General features: G+C 40.4%; 1 protein-coding gene across 1 annotated transcript in view; it reads right to left on the reverse strand.

The window, feature by feature from the left end:
- Window positions 1-21,987, reverse strand: part of SMOC1 (SPARC related modular calcium binding 1) — a gene marked incomplete at its 5' end in the record, with an annotated part of 130,009 nt that overhangs the window by 38,595 nt on the left and 69,427 nt on the right. Inside the window, 2 exons of the mRNA XM_082485732.1 lie at window positions 3,408-3,488; window positions 8,304-8,360. Coding sequence (XP_082341858.1) covers window positions 3,408-3,488; window positions 8,304-8,360 — 138 coding nt within the window. The remainder of the gene's footprint in view (window positions 1-3,407; window positions 3,489-8,303; window positions 8,361-21,987) is intronic.

Genomic DNA, 21,987 nt, shown 5'->3' on the forward strand with positions numbered 1-21,987 from the left:
CGTATTTTGGTTCCTGCCTCTGACTGAGAGGATTTGAACCTGCATCTCACCCTACTGTGAGATCTAGTTGTCATTTCGTTCTTTAAGGCAGGCAGGGGTAAGAGCACTAGCAATCCCTCCTAGCAATGCTGTTTTACTTGGCATAGAAAAATCCAGTCGCAAAATGCCTGGAGACATGTAGATTCTCAGTCAAGTGTTCTAATCACCAGGCTAGAGTCATTCTGCTTTTCCTGATCCCTAGCTTAATTAGTATTTACACATGCCAAGCAAAACCAATACTACAAGAGAGGACTGTTTCAGGAGAACTTCTTCTGTTTGTCAACACTAAAAGGAACGTGGAACACTTATTTCAAATGCAGGTTTTGAGATACAGGCTGCATATGCAACATGGGGTGTCACCAGCTCCACAGTGCTTGGCTACTTGGTGGTTGGCTCACTCTGAAGCCTAACATTGACCAGAGGCAATGACAGCAAATTACAGAGCTTATTTGTCTCCATACAGCAATTCTTAAATTCTCCTCATGGTTGATATAGTGATGGTGCTAGCCTTCCAAGATGTCCAATCTCAGTGCTGATTAGAGAGCAGCACGCGCCCTCTGACAGTAATGTCTACTGGACTTCTCTTCACTGCAAAGGACAGGGCTATATAACCACCACAGGGAGGAGAGAGATCAGGGTTAAGTGTTTCCGTATACAAACTCCAAGGAATAGAGCAGGCTTTCAAGAACTCAAGACTAATGAAAGAGAACAGAAAGAAGAGTTAAGCTGGATATTACAAAAAGAAAAATCCCGAGATCAAGTTCAGACAGCAGGGCAGCTTCCTATGGGAAGAAGTGAAATCTTTATTGCCTAAGGCATTTATGCTACACATTTACTAGCCCTAAGGCAACAGATTAGATGACCTACCAGGTCTTTTCTCACCTCTAATTTCTGCGGTTCCATTAAATTGCTGCAAGAGGATACCAGGCTGTATCTGCTTCAAGACAGTAAATGCAAGCTCAGAGACAATATTACTGAGTGAATACCAAGACCAAAAGTCCAATCTTGCACTAGTAAAATTTACCTTAACCCTTTAAAAATAGATGAAAAATAAGAAATGTGCTGAGCATTAACATTTCAAGCTCTCAAGGGCTGAAACATGCAACATGGGGTGTCACCAGCTCCACAGTGCAGATAAAAACATCCACAGTGCAGATAAAAACATCCCTTAATCTTGTATGCCCATCTCATAACAGCTGTTTCATCATTTTCAGCCAAGACAGACTTGAAGACATTTGAAGAACCTGATTCTAAACGATAATTATCCTCCCCTGCTCTTTGTTGTTCAATCCCACTTACCCTACACATTGCCTTTTAACATATATGACAAGGGGTGAAAGGAATGAAAGGTACAAAACAAGTGGACTAGGCTTCACTCGTTGAAAGAAACAGACTAAAGTAGCCCACACCTAATATCAGCTAAACCATAGCCCTATTTACATGAGGTAGCATTTCTTCATATCAATAATTTGGTGTCGGAAACTGAGATGGCTGTGTATTTGTATGGCCTAATGTGAAAATTTGGGGTTAAAAATTGGCAACCCAGTATCTTAATGAAATCCTACAGCAAGTGAGTGTCTGTCAGAGTCAGATGAACTACACATCTTTTAGTTTGCTGTAGAAACCACCCCCTACGGAACTCTAGAATAATCACAATAATCTTGTTTGAATAACAGAAATGACATCAGAACCAACTGAAAAAAGTGAAAAAAGTAAACTCACAAAAGGAACTCTTCCATAAACAAAAATCAGGTTTACAACAGGCAGCTTCCTGGTGAAACACTTGAACAAACTGATTGCTTTTACAACATGAAAGCCAGTCTAGTTTGGCTGTCTGGCCAAAAAAGGCTGGGAGACAGGCTCTCGAGTAAGAGACCCTCCCACTCCCACATCCCTTTGTAGCCTCCTGGAACCTAGATCTAGGTATTCTTATTTTCATTGCAGCTACCAGGTTTGCTGTATTAGAAGGAAAGTTGGTCTCCAAGATAGGTAAGACCCATTACATAGGATTTTAATATTAAGCTGTCATTTTCAATTGCACTGTGAGCTGCTGGTTGTCCCAGCAGCTCACAAAACACAATCTGCATCTGCTTTCTGTGAAAGACGTGCTCAAAAGAAGAATGCTGATATTCCTACACCATCTGAAGGTTCTGGATGATTCCCACTGGCAGTTCCTACACAGACCACCACGCTACAGAAAACAGTCAGGAGGTAAAGCACAGGAGACTTGCTAAAACTGGGGTCTGGGCAATGACAGATGTCCTGCTGCTAAAAGCTCTTCTCCACAGCAAATGAGTCTCATCTAGCCTAGCACTGATTCCAACACTGCAGTTGGGAAGTGGCACAGGAAAGTTAAGGGAACTGCTGAGTGCCACAAATGCTTTCTGACTAATCCAGAAATACCAGGTGATGAGGTACTTCAGGCTATCACAATTTATTTGTTCTGGGGACTGGAGTTCTTCCCAACAGCTGTTCTAGGCATATATTGTTTCATAAAATATATGCAACAGTAGCAACACCTATTTAAACATTAAAATAAACCCATGGGTTCTTAAGGCAATTTTCTTCTTTTGATATTCCCTTTACCTTCTTCCTTTCTCCCACTTCAGTTAAAATATATCCGGTAGAAACCATCCTTACCGAGAATCCCTAACTTACCTCTTCAGATTCTTCTAGTTTCTGGTGATTTCAGAAACTCCACACAGTTTCACCCTCACATCCAATCTCAAGTCTTACATCCTAACTTCATATCTTCCTGCTCCCCCTTTTCCCCGCTCATGTTCATGATCTTTGCTGGTTTTTATGCTTGGGTCTTCCCTCATCCACTTTATTACCCACAAAAATAATCTCAACATTTACTTAGGCCCAGACATAAGTAACCTAATTTCAATCATGAAATAATGAAATAATCCACTTATTTCTCTACCAAAAAAATATCCCCTGCGGAGAAGAATCTTGAAGTTGCTAGAAAAGAAGCCCCTCTCTATTTTCTCAACTGCTTATACCAAAACCACAGCCCAGATCTCAGAGCTAAATGCATTAGTTTGTACATCTAAAAGACTGCTGAACAGCAAACAGAATAAAGATGACAACTGGCTTGGATGAATTAACAGATAAAGAAATTAGAGGGTCCCCAGTTATGGTCTGGGGAAACAGAAACTTCCCTCATCACACATTGACTGTGGCCTTCTGGACACAAAAAAGGATGCTATCTGAAATTATTATAGCCTGCACTTGAAATCCTGCAACAATGAAAAGCAGCAGGATAGCTACAATGAAGAAAGAATGAAACAAAAACAGAGGGTGAGGGACTGCAGCCTAGTTAAAGAAACTTTTTTTTTTTTTTTTTTTTTAAGATGGAACATTACCTGAATTCCTTATACTGGAGCTGTTCAGTTTGGAATCTTTGATGACCAAGTGCTTAATCCAAAGGGTGGGTGCTGTGATTTCTGAAAAAGAAAAAAATAACTGTCTTGAAGAAACTACAGCAACAAATTAATACACATGGTTTTTACTCCTGAGGTCAAGATGTTTGCTACAATCATGCCTTAACTGATCCACCATATTTGTAGAGATAGACTCAACCCCTGTTAAAGTCTTCCACCTCTTATGAACTACTATTTGTGGATCTTCCACAAGTTTATCTCAGCATCTTTCCATTCCAGAGATTGCTTCTCTGCTGGCAAAACACTTCTTTCCTCCCTCTACCCCCCAGTTCCCAAAGCCTCTCTCATCAATATTTAGAGATCGCAAAGGTTATATTGTGTGCTATAAAGTATATGTTGGTTTCCACTAAAGTATGTATGAAATCCAGATTTAAAGAAAAGTCAATCCAGACCTTAAATATCACTTTAACAAGCCCAAGAAGAGCTGACCACAGTCCATTCCCTAAAACAAGCAGCAACAAAACCTGAAGTAAACAGGCAGAGAAATGAAGATATTTCTGGAAAGACTTAAAAGAAAGCCTGTTAAAGAAACAGGTTCTGGTAGAAAAGCACATCTGATGCACTACAACCAAGACACCCAAACATAAATTTGGGGGGGGAGAAAAGTGCTTACAACACCTCCTCTGAGGTGTTACAATCAACTTCGAAGCACAGCAGAACCTGCCCCAAGCCACAGAAATGACACAGCAGCATTTGATTAGAACAGAGTAAAGCAGTACTCAATATCATGTCCTAGAGCTCCTAAAGTGACATTTCCAGGAGTGATATTTTCTGAAAGATTTTCAGTTTCCACAAGAGCATGCTTCAACTACTAAACCCTGGAGTTTGTCTGAAGTTCCTCTAAGAAGTTTTTACAAGAGTTTTCCTGCTCCCCTGTTGACATTTACACGGATCTGCTCAGCAATGGAGAAGTTGGCTGACTACAAGAGAAACTGATTATACATTATAAAAGCATGATGGAAAAATGTAAGGGAATTTTTCCTTCCTAAATGTTTTCAGCTACCTTGATTGTAGGCATTATTGTAATCATGTTCAGGGCATTTTTTCATTTGGAAATATAGGTTGAACATTGATATTCCAGCAGTAATAGAAGTTTGCTGAACAAAGATTGCCTTATCGGCAGGTTTCACTACACTATTTTATCATCTCTTGGTCATGATGTGCTCCTACAAATACATACACCTAAATACTTTGGGCCTTTTGGGAGGACAACTACATCAAATTAAACTCTAGGTGAGAGGTAGGAAGGGGAGAAGCAGAAAAGTAGAAAAAGTCCATAAACTAAAGTGCTGGATCCAGACTCCTAAATCTGGGATGAAATTTTGCTCTGGCTCTGCACTGTATGAAGTGGGTGCGTCAACAGCGGAAAAAGGAGGGACAACCAAAGTCAACAGATGCTGAAGAATGGGTCAGGGCCTTTAGAGACACAATGGTACATATCTTTAAGTGAGGTTGAAAAGTACAGAAAAAGGAAATGTGGGAGGAGAAGGAAGGAAAAGAAAAGGAAATGAATCCCTTGAGATCTACCATAAAAGTGTATTTTCCATCCAGTTAAACCTGGACATTTTTTGGACTACAGGTAAGCAACATACTCCTCTGGACAACAGATCTGTGGAAAGAGTAGATTCCCACTGAGTTAGGAGGTAAAGTTTACGAAAAAGATGTTTAAAGAAGTTATTTTTTAGGAAATTAATATAACTTGCACATTGAAACTAACTAGAGGGTGGACACAAGGAGCCAAGAGGTGCAGGAGGAAATAAAACTTTTTTTAGTTTAAAACTATAGCAAAGAACATTAATAAAATACTTCTGCAACTCTTCTGCAGAGAAGAATCTTGTCCCAAGAAGAGATTCACTATAAACGTCACTGAGGTCTGCATTGTAATGAAGTTAAATAATTTTTAGAGATGGCTGCTTTATGATTCAAACCTTGGACAGGAAAGTTTAAGTTATCTGATCTACATGATCTCTGGCACTGCTCTGTTATGCCCTCAGGGAGGATGGTAGGGAGTGGAACTCATTATGCCTGAAATTTGAATTTTCATTATCCTCTAATGTAGGAAAACATGAAAAAGGTGAACCTTCATCTTGGAGATGCTGAAGTCCAAGAGATATAACACATTTCAAGGGCAGCTGAGTGTATTTAGTGCCCTTTTATCAAAGTCAGCCCCTTATGGATTGAAGGTAGGCACCCAAAAACAAAGCATGAAAATTCCACATTTTTTTGTCCATTCACGTTGCTATCAGCCCCACCCTGGTTGCCTGACTTTGAATACACAGGTTTTTCAGGAGCCCAGCAGATGTCAAACCTACTGAAAGTGAATGGGATTTGGACTTTAACTCCTTTGAATATCTATGAAGAGTCCAGACCTGACAGGTGAATGGATAACTGTTTTGCCTTTTTCTGTCATCTGACATTTGCATCAGACACCAAGTACAAGCCATTCTTCAGGAAAACCTATCCAAGACACTGGCAGAGTATTCTAGTGAAGTACCATGACACGTTTACTCAGACAGAATCAAGGGATTGTTCAGGATAACATCCTGAGGTGTCCTGCCCAACCTTCTGCTCCAGACAGGGTCAGCTGTAAGTACAGACCAGATTGCTCATGGTTTTATCCAACTGGCTCAGAAAAGAAGAGCAGAATATCACCTCTGGGCAATCCGTTCCACCGCCTCTTTGTGCTCATGGTAACTAAGCTTTTCCTTATATCCAAATCAAACACTTTGTTTCAATTTGTGACTGTTGTCTCTCATCACACATTACTGTGAAGAGTCTGGCTCCATCTTCTTGATAAACCTCCCTGGAGGTATTGGAAGGCTGGTCACATTTAAGTCTTCTCTTCTCCAGGCTAAACACTTACACTCTTCCTGATGTACCCACTTTAAGTCACTGTTGGAGACAGTACACTCAAAGGTAGGGGATATACAAACTTTTTGTCAGAACCAGAATGGATTTTCTTATGCTTGTCACTACAACAGCCACTGAAGTCTAGCTAGTCCTATTTTACTAATAGGGATGACAAAAATACAGAGTGACAAACTTAGAGGCTATTCATTGATGCATAGCTTAGCCTGCCTGTCCTATCCTCTCCCATGTCATAAGGAACACCACTAATGCAACAGGAAGCCATCACATTAGTCATTCTCTCTAGACTTCTAGGAGATAAGGTCTTGCATAATATATTGCAAGATTTGTGAAAGGTAATCTTTCATCATACAGTCCAAGCCCATTTATCAGGCTTGATTTCACCTACAAATCAAAGCAAAGGTTTTTAATTGAAAATGTTTTTCATAGATGATAGGACAAGATTTTTTCAGACTTTGCCTATCACCAGAAGGACTAGAAAAGGTCTGTTCACTACACCATTTCTCAAAAACTTTGCCCAGTTCTATTCGAATGACCAAAATGCTGAGTCTCTCCTAGAAGGAGCTTCTGAACAGGCTGTATTAACCAGATCAACTCACTCCCGCATTTTACTAGTGCGTTCTTTCCTTTGAATATCTATGGGCACCCTCTCAGGGGAAAACTTAAAGGCCAGGAGCATGCTGTGATCACAAACAGCAATTTAATACAACATCAGCTTGCTGCCAGGAGGAACTTTCTTTTGATATAAACAAGAGATAGTCAGCACGGTTTCAGCCTTCTCTGTTTATTTGAGAATGTTTTGCGTTTTTTTGATCTGAGGGCTTTGCTTTGTTTCTTAAAATTCACAAGATTCTTACAAACCTGTGATCACTGAATGGAAGTGACAGGACTACAGCATCTTGCCATTAAATAAGCTTATTTTAGCAACAAAACCCCCCATCCCATCACCTGCTTTTACAAGAAGGCAGGAAGTATCATCAGCACCACCTACTCTTGCTCAGTAGTCTCCATTTCTGCCTTTGATCCAGTTTTAAAAAAGGTGCCACATACAGCAGTTCAGTATGAAAATGCATAGGCATTCTCTCACTGCCTTAAGGTCCACAGTTTCAGGTGGGTCACAGAGTGGTTCGAACTTCAGCCTAATGCTTAGCTATAATGGTTGTGGGATTAAATCTGTAGAAAACATGCACTACTTCTAAGCCATATGCAAGATCTAAACAGCTGCTAACAGGCCCATTCACTACCCAAGGACCACTATCCCCACTGCTATTTATGTTTGCATGTATAAGGGGCTTGAACCCTCTGCGATGACAGCCATTTTATCCTTGTTTCAAGGCTTCCCATGGACTAAAGTCTGATATTCCCTCTCCAAAATAACACAATTAGCCCATTTGAGAAGACTGCCTTGGTGGGCATGAATTAAATGGGCCCAGGACACTGACTTCATTTGCTTAAATAGTATGTGCGTCAATGAAAGTAATTGCTAAATAAAGAAACCTCCCAGCAATTTTCTTCCAAGTCAACATTCACAAGCTGTGGTTTAGCACTACTTTCCCTTTCACAGAGCTGTAAGGCATTGCAGAGGTTATGAAACTCCTGCATTGGTATTATGAGGGTGGAGAGAGTGAGGGGGTAAGGACAGTCTAAAGGAAGTTGCCACTGCAACTCAATGCACATTGATTTTGCCATGACAACTTTTCCTCTAAGGTTACCCCAGGAATCTGGTCAACTGCTGTTATTGTTGGATTCCAGGGAAGAGAGGAGGATGTAAAAGGATTAGGGAAGATGCCTGAGGTCCCAAGGGCACTGTGAAATTCAGATAACTTATGAGATTCACTGGCTTTTCTGCTTTGCCGGATAAAGAAAGCGTTTGAGCCATATATCCTAGGGAAGAGAGAGAGGGAAGTAGCTTTTTTCTTATTACTTTTTTTTTTTAAGGGATGCTCTTACCTTCTCCATCGAAAATAGGCTGGGTTTCCATGGTAGGCGTTGGCTTCGAACCATCATCTGAATTGAGGGTTAAAAAGAATCGAAAAGAAACTACCATTATTGAGGTAAATACTATCTACTCTCCAGTACTGTTGAATGATTGGGATTTGTACACGGCCCGGCCAAGCCCAGAAGAGAGAGAAGACAGACAGAATGAAAACAAACTATTCCATTTATGCTAACAGCAATAATACTTTACATAGCAAGCATGCATCAAGTGCTATCCCTAGACTTAAAAGAAGCCTCCCTCCCTCCCCTCTCCCTCCACAGACCACTTATGTGCATCACCTGGTAGTCTCCCCTTGTTGCACTGATCAGGCAATTGCCTTCTTAGTTTCTGGTGGCTATACATCCCACCCAGGACACTTCCTGAGACAGCAGAGGTCTGGGGACTGCTGTCCCACTATGTCTTTCTCCTTATTCTTTTTATTCAAAAGAAAATCTCTTCTTCCAAAACTTACCTGTGCAGAACCTGGCACCAGCATTCACTGCAAAGCTGTTAGAAAGGGATGGTCAATAGCAAATCTTTTCTCTTACAATGTCTGCATCAAGGTATTCTCTAATTGCAATGCTGTGGCAATGTCTTCTAATTGCAAAATCGTGGGAAAAGAACTCCTATTAGGTTTTTCATATGGTCAGAAGGCACCAAGCACTCTTGCACAAGTCTTTCATAATTAAAAGCTTCAACCAAACAAGATTTCACAGGAAATATAAATCTCAAAATTTAGAGATGGACCACAAGGAAAAGTGGTGAGTTTACACTCTGCTTGACTTAGTATGCTTATCCATCATATCTGCAGACCCAGCTTAGATTCAGGCCGAGTCTAATTTCCTCAGTGCTCAGAAGGATCTGGATTTCACGCCCTAGCTTGGAGCATTTTTACACAGCACTAGGACAGTGGCATAGCATTAAGTGAGGCAAAACCTTCGGACTGTGGGAAAGTTAAGCTGGAACAAACTGTAGATGAAAGTCTTTTGTTATATTGCAAGATATGAATGTAGAACATTGCTGGGAAGTAAATTAAGATGAGATTAGCCTAGAATTGCCTTTCTTCTTCTTTTTGGAATACAATAGCTTTAAAAACTTACAATTTGTAACAACTATTTTTGCATATATTACAGACAAAGATGACACCAGGCATCAGCAAAGTTAACAATAACCTAAAATGGAAAGTTGCACAGCAAAAAATCAGTAGGAAGGAGAAGTCTATGCCAGAAAGGCCAGGCTTGCCACAGTCTCCAGGACTGTATCAGATGCACAGGACAGAAGACAGTTGGAGGAAAGATGCGTGGGACAGTCTCTCCTAGACACAGCAATAATTGTCTTCAGCCTTCCCTTATGTTGGTTCCAATTACAAAAATAAAAGACCATTGGAAAGGGAAGGGAAAGGCAGGGATGGAAAACAGAGGCTCGTAAACTATTTTTCCACCAATACCTGTAGTTGCAGTTTTATAAAGTGAGCAAAAGCCTCACCTCTTCCACAGATCATTAAATTTATGCATTTCCACAGAAAGCAATCTAATTCACAGAAAGAAAAAAGTGTACTGGTAACTTCATTTCAACCTTGGAGATCCACTCAAGTAAAGGAGGTTGACAGAAACAAGCAAGACATCCTGTTGGCATTTTCTTTCTTGGTCAATGCATTCAGTTTTATGCTTAATTATAAGCATAGCAAAAAATACTTGGAAGAAAAAATACTTGCCATTCCTCAGCAAACTCTTGCTCTGAGTTTTCCTGTTATTGGGTATGGGCAGTAATATGGATAAGTAGTATTTTTCTTTAAAAGTTTGAGAAACTGATTTCTTGCAAAAATTTCCCATATTTTACTTAATTTGCAAGAAGGAAGATTTTGCCCCTTAATGAAATCTCTGGGGTAAAAGTAAATAGTTAATCTTTACCTTTTTTTTGTCAGAATAGGCTGCTCTGCTTCTACAAGATCCCAGAAACCACAGCTATGACATTTTATTTATTTAGGATGACACTTCACACTGTAATGTAGCAGTGAGCAGTATGTAGTCAGCATGATTGGCTTTACAGATTGAGAAGCCACCCCAAAATGGCAAGAGGTACTCATAGAACAACTGGAAAGGTGAATAATTCTTAAGTTATATAAAATAGGAAGAGACCTGGCATAAAAAAAAAAAAAAAAAAAACAGATTACCGGCATAAGTTTATTCCTATTATTCTCATGAATGCTTCTGCTCCATGTAATTACAGAACTGCTTTTCAGATTTAAAGCAGAAACCCAGAAGCCAACAATGGAGAAAAATTAGAAGTGGATCTCAGCCACAACACTTTATCTGAACCATTATGTGAACTTTGGCAGAACCTGGGACGCTTCAGGTTCAGGGGGTTTCTTTTAGGCTCATATGCATGTGTGAAGAACAGAGACAGTAGCAATTACAATTCAGGAAATACATTTTTCTTAAAGATGACTTTGTAGCAGTTTTTGTATTAAGTTAGCCATTAAGCTACTGAAGGGTATTAAACAGTGACAGAATAAATACAGTAAATAAACAAAAAAAATATACCAAACTAACCTTTGAACTGTGTTTTGTTTTTAAGACCATCTCAGTAAAATGGCTGTGAACTATACAATCATTTCTTCACTGAGTTTCTACAGCCAAATTGTCACAAATTCCACATTGTAGCAGAACCCAGTATGGTGTTAAGGTTTTTGCAAATAGAGAGAAGGATAATTACTTCCCTGTTGTTGAGCAAGTATAGTTCTTACATCACACATAGAAGAAAGAGTGCAATAGATGAGAGCCCTGTAATTACATTCACCATATTGCAAAAACCAAAAGCAGGGATATTTCTGATTTTTTTTTTTAAAGGTCATGAAATAGTCACATAAAAGACAAAAATTGCACTTTAATAAAAACACCATGCTCACTTCCCAGCTGCCAGCTTCTTACTCTGAAACTACCAAATCTATTTCTTAAACTAGAGAATTCTCAGTAGGTCTCAGTGTTTCAAATTAGCTTACGGTAAAGAGTTTCACTGCCATTCCCTTTGGGCAGAAGAACAACCCTAATACTTGTCTACTCTCTTTTAATTTTCCCCTCTCGCTCAGTACACTGTTCATCACATTGAACACTGTGTTTCCTCCTGGTAAACAAGGAATAAGTTCTATTTCACATATGTGAAGTTTTTGAACAAACTTTTTTGATTCCTTAAAGAAGCATTTCAACACAGAACAGAAAAAACAAGTTATTTCAGAGACCTGGAGTCTCCTGTGATATTATACGAGATGTACAAGATGTTGTTACTTTGGAGCCAAAGGTCATGAAATACGTTCATCAAGTATGATCTGGTCCTTTCTTCAAAAAGCTATTAAATTCCACACTTTCAAAAAAAAGGCGTGTAACTGCAATAGTTCCTCATGCAGAGCATGTCACAAACAGAACGATCAAAAGAGGTTGAGTAAGTGCTTCTTAATCCCTCTAGAGGGCAATGCTTCCAGATCAGGAACTCACATACAGCAGAACCATCAAAGATAATTTCCCTTGGTTGCAGAATATTCTCAGAGCCTTGATGAAGAGTGCACTGGCATGCTTCTCTTCCATGTTTTACAATGTAACGTGAATACCCACTTTATTTTTCTAAGACAACCACTGAATACAGACAGCATCACTCAACAGAATACCTCTGACGGGACATAGTTTTAAAGCCATAAAACTCCTTTCCACTAAGTCTCCTTTTCCTAGGGTACACCTGCAAAAGTTGAACTAATTTTTCTGGCTGAACTGGTATCAGCTTAAAAATGGTATTTTTACCTTACCACTAGTAAGAGTGAAACAGGCAGGTCCAAACAACTCTGCTAAGCCATTCTCACATTAAGATATTATGGCTATAAGCCAGAAGCCCACTTGCACTACCCCTGTCAGAGGCTCATAAGCTTAAGAACAGTTTGTTGTGTTAGCCTGACAATAACTCAGATCTATTGCTAGTAGTGGGCAAGAACTCTTCATGCTCCCAGTAGGGCTTCCCTCCCTTACCCTTATCTTTGCAGAACATCTAGCAAGCATCCACATCTGGAATGAATGCAGTGTACACTGGGGTTAAGGGACAAGGAGATTCAGTTCATGCAAAACACAACTGTTAAAGTGATCATTTTCCTCTGAACGACAGGCACTGAGGCACAAGCAAACCAAGTTATGTCTAGGGAAAAGTAAACTCCCTGACAGAAAAAACATAACTTACTATGGAAAAATGTGAAGTAACTGCCTGCTGCTGTGAATCACTGCTCTTGCCTCCAGCCACCTAATGGAAGCTGAAGAAAGGGGAAAGTTAGGTGACAGAATTAACCTTCCATATCACATTTCCTACCCAGGAAAATACCACCACCGCAAAAGTCATCTGCATATTTGTATCACCACGTTAACAGACTAAGATCTACACTCTTCCTAAGCAATGTCAACCTTCAGTGCATCACCTTTGTGTTATCACTGGAATCCATGAGACATTCTGTAAACATTTCTACCATTTTGAAGAGTGACAGTGTTTATGGGGTCAACCTTTCAGGCCTTGTACAAAATCTAGTCTTTTTGGTAAGTCTACAGCTTGAACATCAAGGGTTCCCAGACTTTGAGTCAGCCTTAAAGAATAACAGGATGACAATTTTAAGTGCATAGCTCTGCCCTGGGAGGAGGCAGCCTTTGTCCAGTGTCAAGTGGTTCCTTCACTTACCATCATTTGGTTTTGAGTGAGCCATTACAGAGCATAGCTGAAGCTAAATAGGAAACTTCAAGCAGATATAGCCAGGACAATGAATAAATTCCTGGCATGTCTTGTTCTATATAAGAAAGCCCACCTTTAGTAAGCCTGTCAAACCAATGGGAAGAGAGAAGAGTTTTCCTAGACTTAAGTACTCCTGAGGGACTTAAGTCATACATACACCTTTCTGTGGCTTTAGTAACTCTGGTCAGATGACCTGCCAGGTCAACTCAAGCTCCCTGTATCTGTGCAGTTCCAGAATCTTGAAGACACAATTTTACATCTTTGACATTTCTGTGTATTACCCCCAGGCTTGGGGGTGTTGTTTTAAGTATTACAAAAAGACAACAAAATCTATGTTTGCCCTACATGGGATCAAACTCAAAAACAAGTGTCCCTTCCAATTCTGTAGGGGTGGAGCAAATTGTTGCCTTAATCACAATCCTTCCCTACATCAAGTGAAAGTTTCAGCAAATCATAATTAATGCCTATTATGCAACTTTTATGCAGAGAAATGTATTGCCAATATAAATGAAGAAAGTTAGCATTCATGCCAAAAAAATGTGAAATTCTTACACTCTAGCTAAATCAAGATCATTTCTTGCCAAGCAGCTGAAATGGAAATGCACCAGTGCAAATAGACTTCCCTGCCAGATTTTCACACCCCTTTCCATAGAATCATTTAGGTTGGAAAAGACCTTCAAGATCAAGTCCAACCACTTCTATGCATTAAGGTCCCACAGCTGCTAAGAAAAAAAACCACCCAACTTTTTAAACCAAACCAGCAAAAGCAAGTTCTCACTCTTTATTGCCTTTAAGAAACAGCAACAATGTGCTCCCTTTGGATGTAACAACCCACAAATACTTGGACACAGACCAAAAAACCAGAAAAGTTTTTCTTAAAAAGGTGAAAATGTGCCTAACTGCTGAAGATGAAAGGTCTCTGTAAGGCTTAAGGAGCTCTTAACTGCAAAGGTTGACTTGCGCTGTCACTGCAGTGATTTTTCCCTTCAACTATTCTGTGTGCAGTACAGATGCAGGCAGCATTTACATCAACATTGCATTCCAGGCATCATCCGGATAGGAGAGGAGCCTTCCCTGCGCCTTCTGGAAGGCATTAGTTCCCCCCCTTCCTCTTCACATCTCCCTCGCAGGTGCATCAACATGAAAAAGCCACTCAAGCCCCGAGGACTTTGTGGTCCAATGTAGTCAGTGCATTTGTATGGCAGCACAATTCTTCGCCCTGCGAGAAAGCCTATCCCACGCACAGACAGCTGGAAGTAACTCTGACCCCCGTGACACAATTCAAAGCCTCCTGTTTGGCTTTTTGATTCCTGATTGACACATTCACTGCTAGGCGGAGATAAATGCTGCTGGGAGGACAATGTTGATCCGCTCCGACTATTCTTGTGAAGGACTTTTTCAGAATAATAAACAAAAAAACATTGGTGTGCTGAAGTGTCTGAATAGAACTGGAGATAGAGAGGGGACCGGAGTGCTTTACAGAGGCTGGCAAGTCGATTGAAGAGTTAATTGTCCGGGTGTACAATGAGTTTATTCTGACCGCAAACAAAGAGCTCCCTCTTCCTGGGCCTGGGCCTTCAAAAGCAAACGTGTCAAAAGGGGTCTGGAGCAGCACTCTGCATTAACAGCACTGCTCTAGTCTCTGGCATTCAGTGGCTTTAAAAGTGTTGAGATTCATATAGGAGCTCTCTGAAATCCAAAGTCCTCATTTACTGCTTAAGTTCTCAAGGTACTTCTCCAGTAATTAGCCAAAACAAACCTGCCCTCTAACTTCTCATTCTTCGTAGCATTCAAACAGTTCCTTTCAAAAAAATAAGGGCACAGCAAGATATCACCCTTCAGACAACACTGTAGACACCTTCCCCAAAATGAGATCCTGTTTTACATTATTTCAATTCTGTATCATTTAACAGGAGTCAGTTTAAACAGAACTAGTAGCCCTGAATTTCTCATACTTGGGAAGATACAGAACGCCAGTCCACATCTGGACCTACACTTCAGAGCTTCGTCAAACCAACACAATATCCAAACACACCCCCTGCCTCTGGGAAAGTTCAGATCCAGATTCAGATTTGAACTTTGCAGGTTGAGCCAAGCCCTATGGTAATTACCACTTAAATACCTGACTCGCTCCTATAAGTTACACAAACCTTTCTAGGGAGAAAAAAACAACCACAAAGTCCTAGTACTGCTACATGGAGGACAATGCAGCTGAGAACTAAGCCATTATACTTTACCATTTTGATGGCAAAACTCTGACAGATTTTGGTGACAATGCAGAGAGACATAAATGTTTTTCTAGGAACAAGCAGCAGCCATGAAGGCTCAGAGAATTGAGCTGAGCTGTTTGTGAGCTTTCTAGTGATGCAAGTTTGCTTCAGAACTTGTGAAAAGTTGCTGGTTTAACCCATTCAGAAGTGCACCATTCCAAATAATAGTTTTCCCTCAGGTATACAGGCATGCTTCCAAGCAGAAGACAAAGCAAGAACCTTAAAATAATCAAAGCCAGCATTCAGAGCATGCATCTAATTCAAACTTGCGACCCACCCTTTGCTCTCCTCTTTCTCAAGCTAAGATCCCAACTATAGTGCTATCAACTAATTTGGGAGGACAGCAGGGAGCCATAAATTTATATTTCTCTTTTGTTCTAGTGAGTAATAAAAAATAAAATAAATAAATAAAAGTTCAAAACCTTGAAACCTGTGAAATAAGGTTTCTTGGGTTTCAGCCAGTTTCTCTCCAAATTGTGAACAGTAAACCACAGTCTTAACCAATTTTGTAGGCCTAGAGTTTTGGACAAGAAGTAGCAGTATCTCTGAAGTAGCCTGAATACAGAAGTAATTCAGAACAAGGAATCTGCACACAGTCCTGCCGTTTTGAACTTAACTAGAATTTTCAGTGTGCATTTTTGGGCCAAAGTTCAACACGGAGATATTCTTTTCTATCAAAGCAATTTGTCCATAAGAGATGGGCAGAGCAGCAGATGAACAGATTTCAGTCACGTTAATAGAGCATTTCTAAGGTCAAATGCAAGGGAGCAAGGAAGCCTGGATGAAGACCTGTCATTTCGCATAGCTTTACTTTATGCAGTTCTACAATTTTTATAGTACACAGCCAAATTCCTACCCAAAAGGCAAAAGAGGTCTCTTCAAAGATTTGGAAGTAATGGGAAAACAAATGCCCAAGGACAGATTTGAACCTTATCAGCTAAAAAGGAGAAGCAGGTAATAAAGGTCAGGGTCATTTGAGACCACCTCCAGCTTAGAGTTGCCCCCCAAAAAATTTATTTTGATCAATGTGGAATCACTCTCAGGCTGTGAAGGCACATCTCCCCTGTCCCCCCCACCATCTTCAGAGACTTGTTAATCCCACCCTCCCCCAACACTCCCTGCAGCAGTTTCATTTGCGAAGCTAGACAGAAATCACATGGCTTTGTAGGACTTAGAAATACACCCTGTTGTCATCAGCCCTGATCTACAGAACCAAGCCTTAACTCCTTCAGTTACGTCCCTTCCCCAAAGAGAATGGCATCTAGCTTGGCAATGGTTTTAATTGTCTTGATTTAAGTCAAAACCTTCAATTCATTCCCAGAGGCAAGACTCAAATTGCCAGGAAAAGAAAAAAAAAAGAGAAAAAACTTAAAAGAACCTGCTTATCCATTTAAAGGCTCTTGAGGGAGCTGCTAAAATGCAAGTCATTTGTTAATCTACTATTTCCACTGTATCAGATTTGACCATTTCTCCCTTTGAGCCAAGTTCCTCCCTTCTCTCATAAGCAAAGTGTCATAATCCATTGGAAGAAGGCAGTATTTCACTGGTATTGCTGCATCTTTTCTGTCCTGCTGCTTTTCTTGCCACCCTGCTGCGATAATAATCAAAAAAGTCATTTCTTAATGACTGTATAAACTATGCAATACTTTCATCTTGAAAAACAAGCATACTCCCAATCCCACCATGACAGAATTTATCCTCTTTTGTATTTTTCATATACCTCATGAAATCAGCCAGGCAGCAGCAGGGAAAACACTAAAATTCATCTTTGGCCTAGAGTCCATTGGCCCCCACTGTACAGCTTGTCCAGAAACACTACATGTAAAACAACATATGTTTACATGTAAACCTATTTATTTCACAGCAGATAATTTCAGAACACAGCATTTTACAGCGCACAAGCTGCAAATCCATCCTCACCAACTACACAAGCATGGTTAAAACACACTAGTTCAACTACTTGCTGAGGAATGAGAAGAGGAGCAAAGCTCAGAGCCTCAGCTCAGTTTCAAGGCTCTGCTTCAGCCATCTGCTAAGTTTTCAGACAGAATCACAGCCTGCCTGTCCTACCAGATTGATGTTTCACAGTTTCTAGCAATGTTCTGCATGGCTAAAAACAAGAACCTGCGACCACCACAGAGTATAGCTATTTTCCTTACATACCAGAAGCAATTTCAGTGGAGTAAAAAACCTCAGTTACAACAGCACATGGGAAGGTTATTGGAATACCTTGAAACCTAAAGAACTCATATAAGCTGCAGAAAGAGGTTCCCTATGGAAGTAAAGAGTATTTTTCATTCAGCTGCATACTTAGCTGTACTTCAAAAGTCTAATGTCATCCCCCTACTGATACACACACACCCAAGGAGAAATGGAGGGAGAGCCAAAAGAACCAAGGGGACTAGATGGCTTACGGGGCTGGTTGTAACACATCAAAATCTAGCTGTTACCAAACCCTCCTAACTACCTGATGCTTGCTGAAGAATCTTGACATATTTCCTAGGGGACAATGACTGTGGGGATGGCACTAAGTTTCCAAACCAAGTCTCCAAGGCTCATTTTGACCAGCAGATGCCTTCACGGGTCAGCTGGCATAGAAAAGCCTTGCTGCGGTAAACACAACCCAGCAATTATATGGCTGTAAACCCAGCACCTCCCTTTTTCTCTAGAGAAAAGGATCAAGGTAATGAAGAAAAATAAGAATAGGAATAACCTTAATCTTCAGGGAGATAAACAGTTGAAAGGAAATAAAATAGCTGTAATAAACAGTGAATAAAGGAGAATTAGGCCCTGCACTTGTGTAACAGAAGTTGTATCCAAGTGCCTATCAAGACAGGCTACAACCAAATTACTTGGAAAAGGTCATGCCAATCCATGGAAGGGATGTTAGGCCATCTTGTCCCAAGAAGGAGCACTGTCCATAGTAATAAAAAGAGAAAAGGGAGGTGAGAGGCCATGTGGTACACAGCTGCTCCAGACAGTCCTGACACAAAGCTTCACCAGGAAAGTGAAGAGGACAGGCAGAATGCAGTAAAAACAGAGCAACAATATTATAAGGGCTGGGTAAATCACAGTCCCCCTTCAGCAAGGTTTGGGGTACACACCATTAGGAATGTTTGGGTTTTTTTGGGGTTTTTTTTTTTTGGTTGTTTTTTTTTTTTTTTTCCCAGAGCAGAAACACCTCCAAAGTGTCAGCCTTACTTACACTGTGGAATGAGTGATGAGATCAAGGAATCAGCAATAGCTTCCCCCCTGAGGAGGAGGAAGCAGAGGACGCAGAAGGAGAGAGGCTTACTTTTCTTATAGTTTCCTCCTTGGTATAATACATCTTTATCTCACCCTGTAAGCACTAGAAGTATGATAGATACTGCAGGATTTTAAACCACAGTATCTTAATTTTGAACCATCTTCCATTTGGCTCACTGCCTTGAGTGACTTTTGAAATAAAACAGGGAGTAAACAAGTTTCCGCACAAAGAAATATTTCACTTAAGACACCATATCTCATAACAAGATTTTTAGCACTTGACATTGCCCCAAGCTTGAAGAGAAGTTTGCAGAAAGCTCTATAGCACTGTCAACAGCTGCCTGATCACAGTTGGCAAAAGCAACAACCACCCTGTGATTGTTTAGTTTAGCCTCTCTGGTTTGATTCTACCTACAGTATATCATGTCTTCTTTCAGAAGCCTCTGCTTTGATGTGAAGGATTCTCTGTTCCCCCCCAACATCCCCCCCCCCCCCCCTTGACTACCTCTCCCAAAAGGCTGCTCAGAGTCAATAACCAACTCCACCTTGTCACTTCTAGATCAGATACTTACAGCTGTGGAAAGGAGAGCACATCTGAAAAGCCCACAAGGATATTGTGATTCTTATATTAGACTGTTTTGCTGAACAAGTAAAAAAATTAATGATTGTTATGCAATGACTAGTGATTAGATCCCTACCTTTGGGAACATTTTAGAAGCTACCTGAAATATATGGTGGCCAGGAGCAAGGGACATGAAGGGTGTTACTGGAATCACACAATCTCTCTTCCCTCTCTCCCTAACATCACACACACATTCCCTTTCACATCTCTCCTTCCAGGTCTGGTCTCTTCAAGGTAAAGACTCTATAAATTGCCCCACATCTTCAAGGAATACTGCCTATAAGTGGGGGGTGGAGACGGCAACAAATTTCCCAGATCAATGGCCATTTGAAATTCAGACATATGGCTGAAGCCCTACAGCTGCATGTGTTAATTACCACACGTGTCCCCTGTAAAGCAGTCTGTTAAACACAAAAAGAAAACAGAAGAGAAAAAAAGCCGTTCCAAGGGATTAAGTAAATAGTCTAAATTTTTGACCCTGCTCCCCCAGACACATGCCTGTGTATAAGAACACAAGCTCCCTTCCTTTCTCCCGACACCTGCACGCTGAGGAAGCACAAGACCCCTTCCATCTCTAGCTATGTGCATTGAACCTATCTCAAAGTGTACTTTCCCCCTTCCAGCTCCCCCTTTCCCCTGCCCAGCCTCTTCTCTTGCCAGCCCCTCTCCCTTTCTCCTTTAAAGGACTAATTCCTGGCTGACAACCAGACTAGTCTTGAGCTCACAATACGCCTTTTCATTTCCTCACAGGCAAAGAGAATGGATACCTCGCTGCTACGTCTGTATTGCATGTGTGCAAATGAGGGAAAGGGTGTGTGTGGGGGAACTAACTACCTTTTTTTCACCACTTGTTTCTTCAGGTTTTTCCCTCCTAGAGGGGGGGAGTAGAGGTTCAGAGCTTTAGTGAGTGAGCACAACTCTGCTCTCTAACTATATTGCTCCAGCTAGTTCACCCCAGGAACTGAATTTAGTCTAAAGGAGTTTTTGTATTTAATTATGAAACTGAAGGAATAGTTTTTCTACATGAGGGAAAGAATGTAGAAGAACGAAGGGAGACAGATAGGCTGAGTAACTGAGTAGTGCTGGAAGGGCCTCCAAAGGATCTAATGTGCTTCAGAAGGAAATCTGTACGTATGGAACAAAGCACATCTCAAAAATATACACAGGGTACAAGTAACACTACATTCTCAAAATTAAAATATTTTTAAGAGGAGGAAGGTCATTCCTCAAAGTTACAGACTGCCAGACATCTACAGAAGGACTGTTCAAACGAGCCCCAGACAAGTGATCTTAAGAACCATCACCATTTGAAGGTGTATTTGAGAAGCTGAAGAGTCAAGATGAAACCCATCAATTCCTTACACTTCAAAACTGCTTTGCTGCAGCAACTAAAGGTCCCATCAGAATCTGAGCACCAAGCTGAGCACAGTGACATGTTAGAAGACACAGCCATAGCTCAGAGAAATTGAGTCTGTCGGGAAGACTTCTCCCATGCCTAGACTTTATCAAAGTATTTTGCAATACATCTCCCTTGCTGTCAATGTAAAACAAGAACCCAGATGAGCGCATGGAGGAAAGCTATTATTCCACCTAGATCCATTCTAAAGAAGTTTTAATTCCCCTCTAGAACTTGAACAAACATTGTGGTTGCCTCTCCAGCTTCCCCGTCTTACCTACGAGCACACATGCTCTGCATGCGTTTAAGCTTTCCCATCACAATTTCACAGTTTATCTCACTTATAGAGAAACCTTGACAAAGCTCATGAGGGCAAAGGAGTTGAAAGCAAAGTACTTCCAGTACTTCCCTCAACCGAACCCCTGCACCCACGACTAAATACATTTCCTGGTGCATTACACCGATTTGAAAGAAAACAAAACTAACATTCAGATGTATAGATTCTTCTGCAGGATGTGAATACCCAAACAAAATAGGGTCATGTTGGGCTGGTACAAGAAAACAACTTCTAGCTTCACTTATCTGTAAACCCAGCAGTTTCTCCAATTTATCCTCAGGTTTGTTTTTAAGAAACAGCTACAGAAAACAGGAAGTCTAGGAATATTAATTTCAAAGTTATAATGATGCTGTTTTAAAGAATCTAGAGAAATACATAGCACAATAGTGTAACATTTTGACATGCTGATCCAGACACTCAAAGAGCATGGGAAGAATTGTTTTAACTACTCTTTAAAAAAGAAAAGGTGTTGAGGCCACATAGCTATGAAGTATTTAAATGACAAAAACAACCCACAGACCCCAGAACTATTCCATTTCTCTGCAAGCTGCAATTGGTCAGACACCAGAAATCTGTGTATAGCACATAAACAGTTAATAATACCTTAACAGATGTTGCTTAACCAATTGTTAGTCTGCTTATTAGATCTACTCACCAGTCTGCTCAATACTATGACTTAATCATTTAAAAACCTTTACAGCTGTCCTTAAGACATTACAGACATGAGTAGTCTGTAGATTGCTATAATAACACTTGTAAACTACAGTTTTATTAAGTCATATTATATAGACTAACTTACAGTTAGAACTGTTGCTTAATAGATGAAAGCAGAATTCTTGCATTATATCAAACAAAATATACTTTAAAACAGAATTTGTCTTCGCTTAAACTTGCCAATGAAACTTTCTTCAGCCTCAAATTTGATACATATGTTCTGAGGCCCACAAAAAATATCTTGATGAAAACCAAACAATTTCAGACAAGTCAGTGATGTGGGGACCCAAAAGGATTGTTTTTAATTCTACTGTTT

This window comes from Vanellus vanellus (genome assembly GCF_965231255.1).
Source record: "Vanellus vanellus genome assembly, chromosome: 6".
Lineage (NCBI taxonomy): Eukaryota > Metazoa > Chordata > Aves > Charadriiformes > Charadriidae > Vanellus > Vanellus vanellus.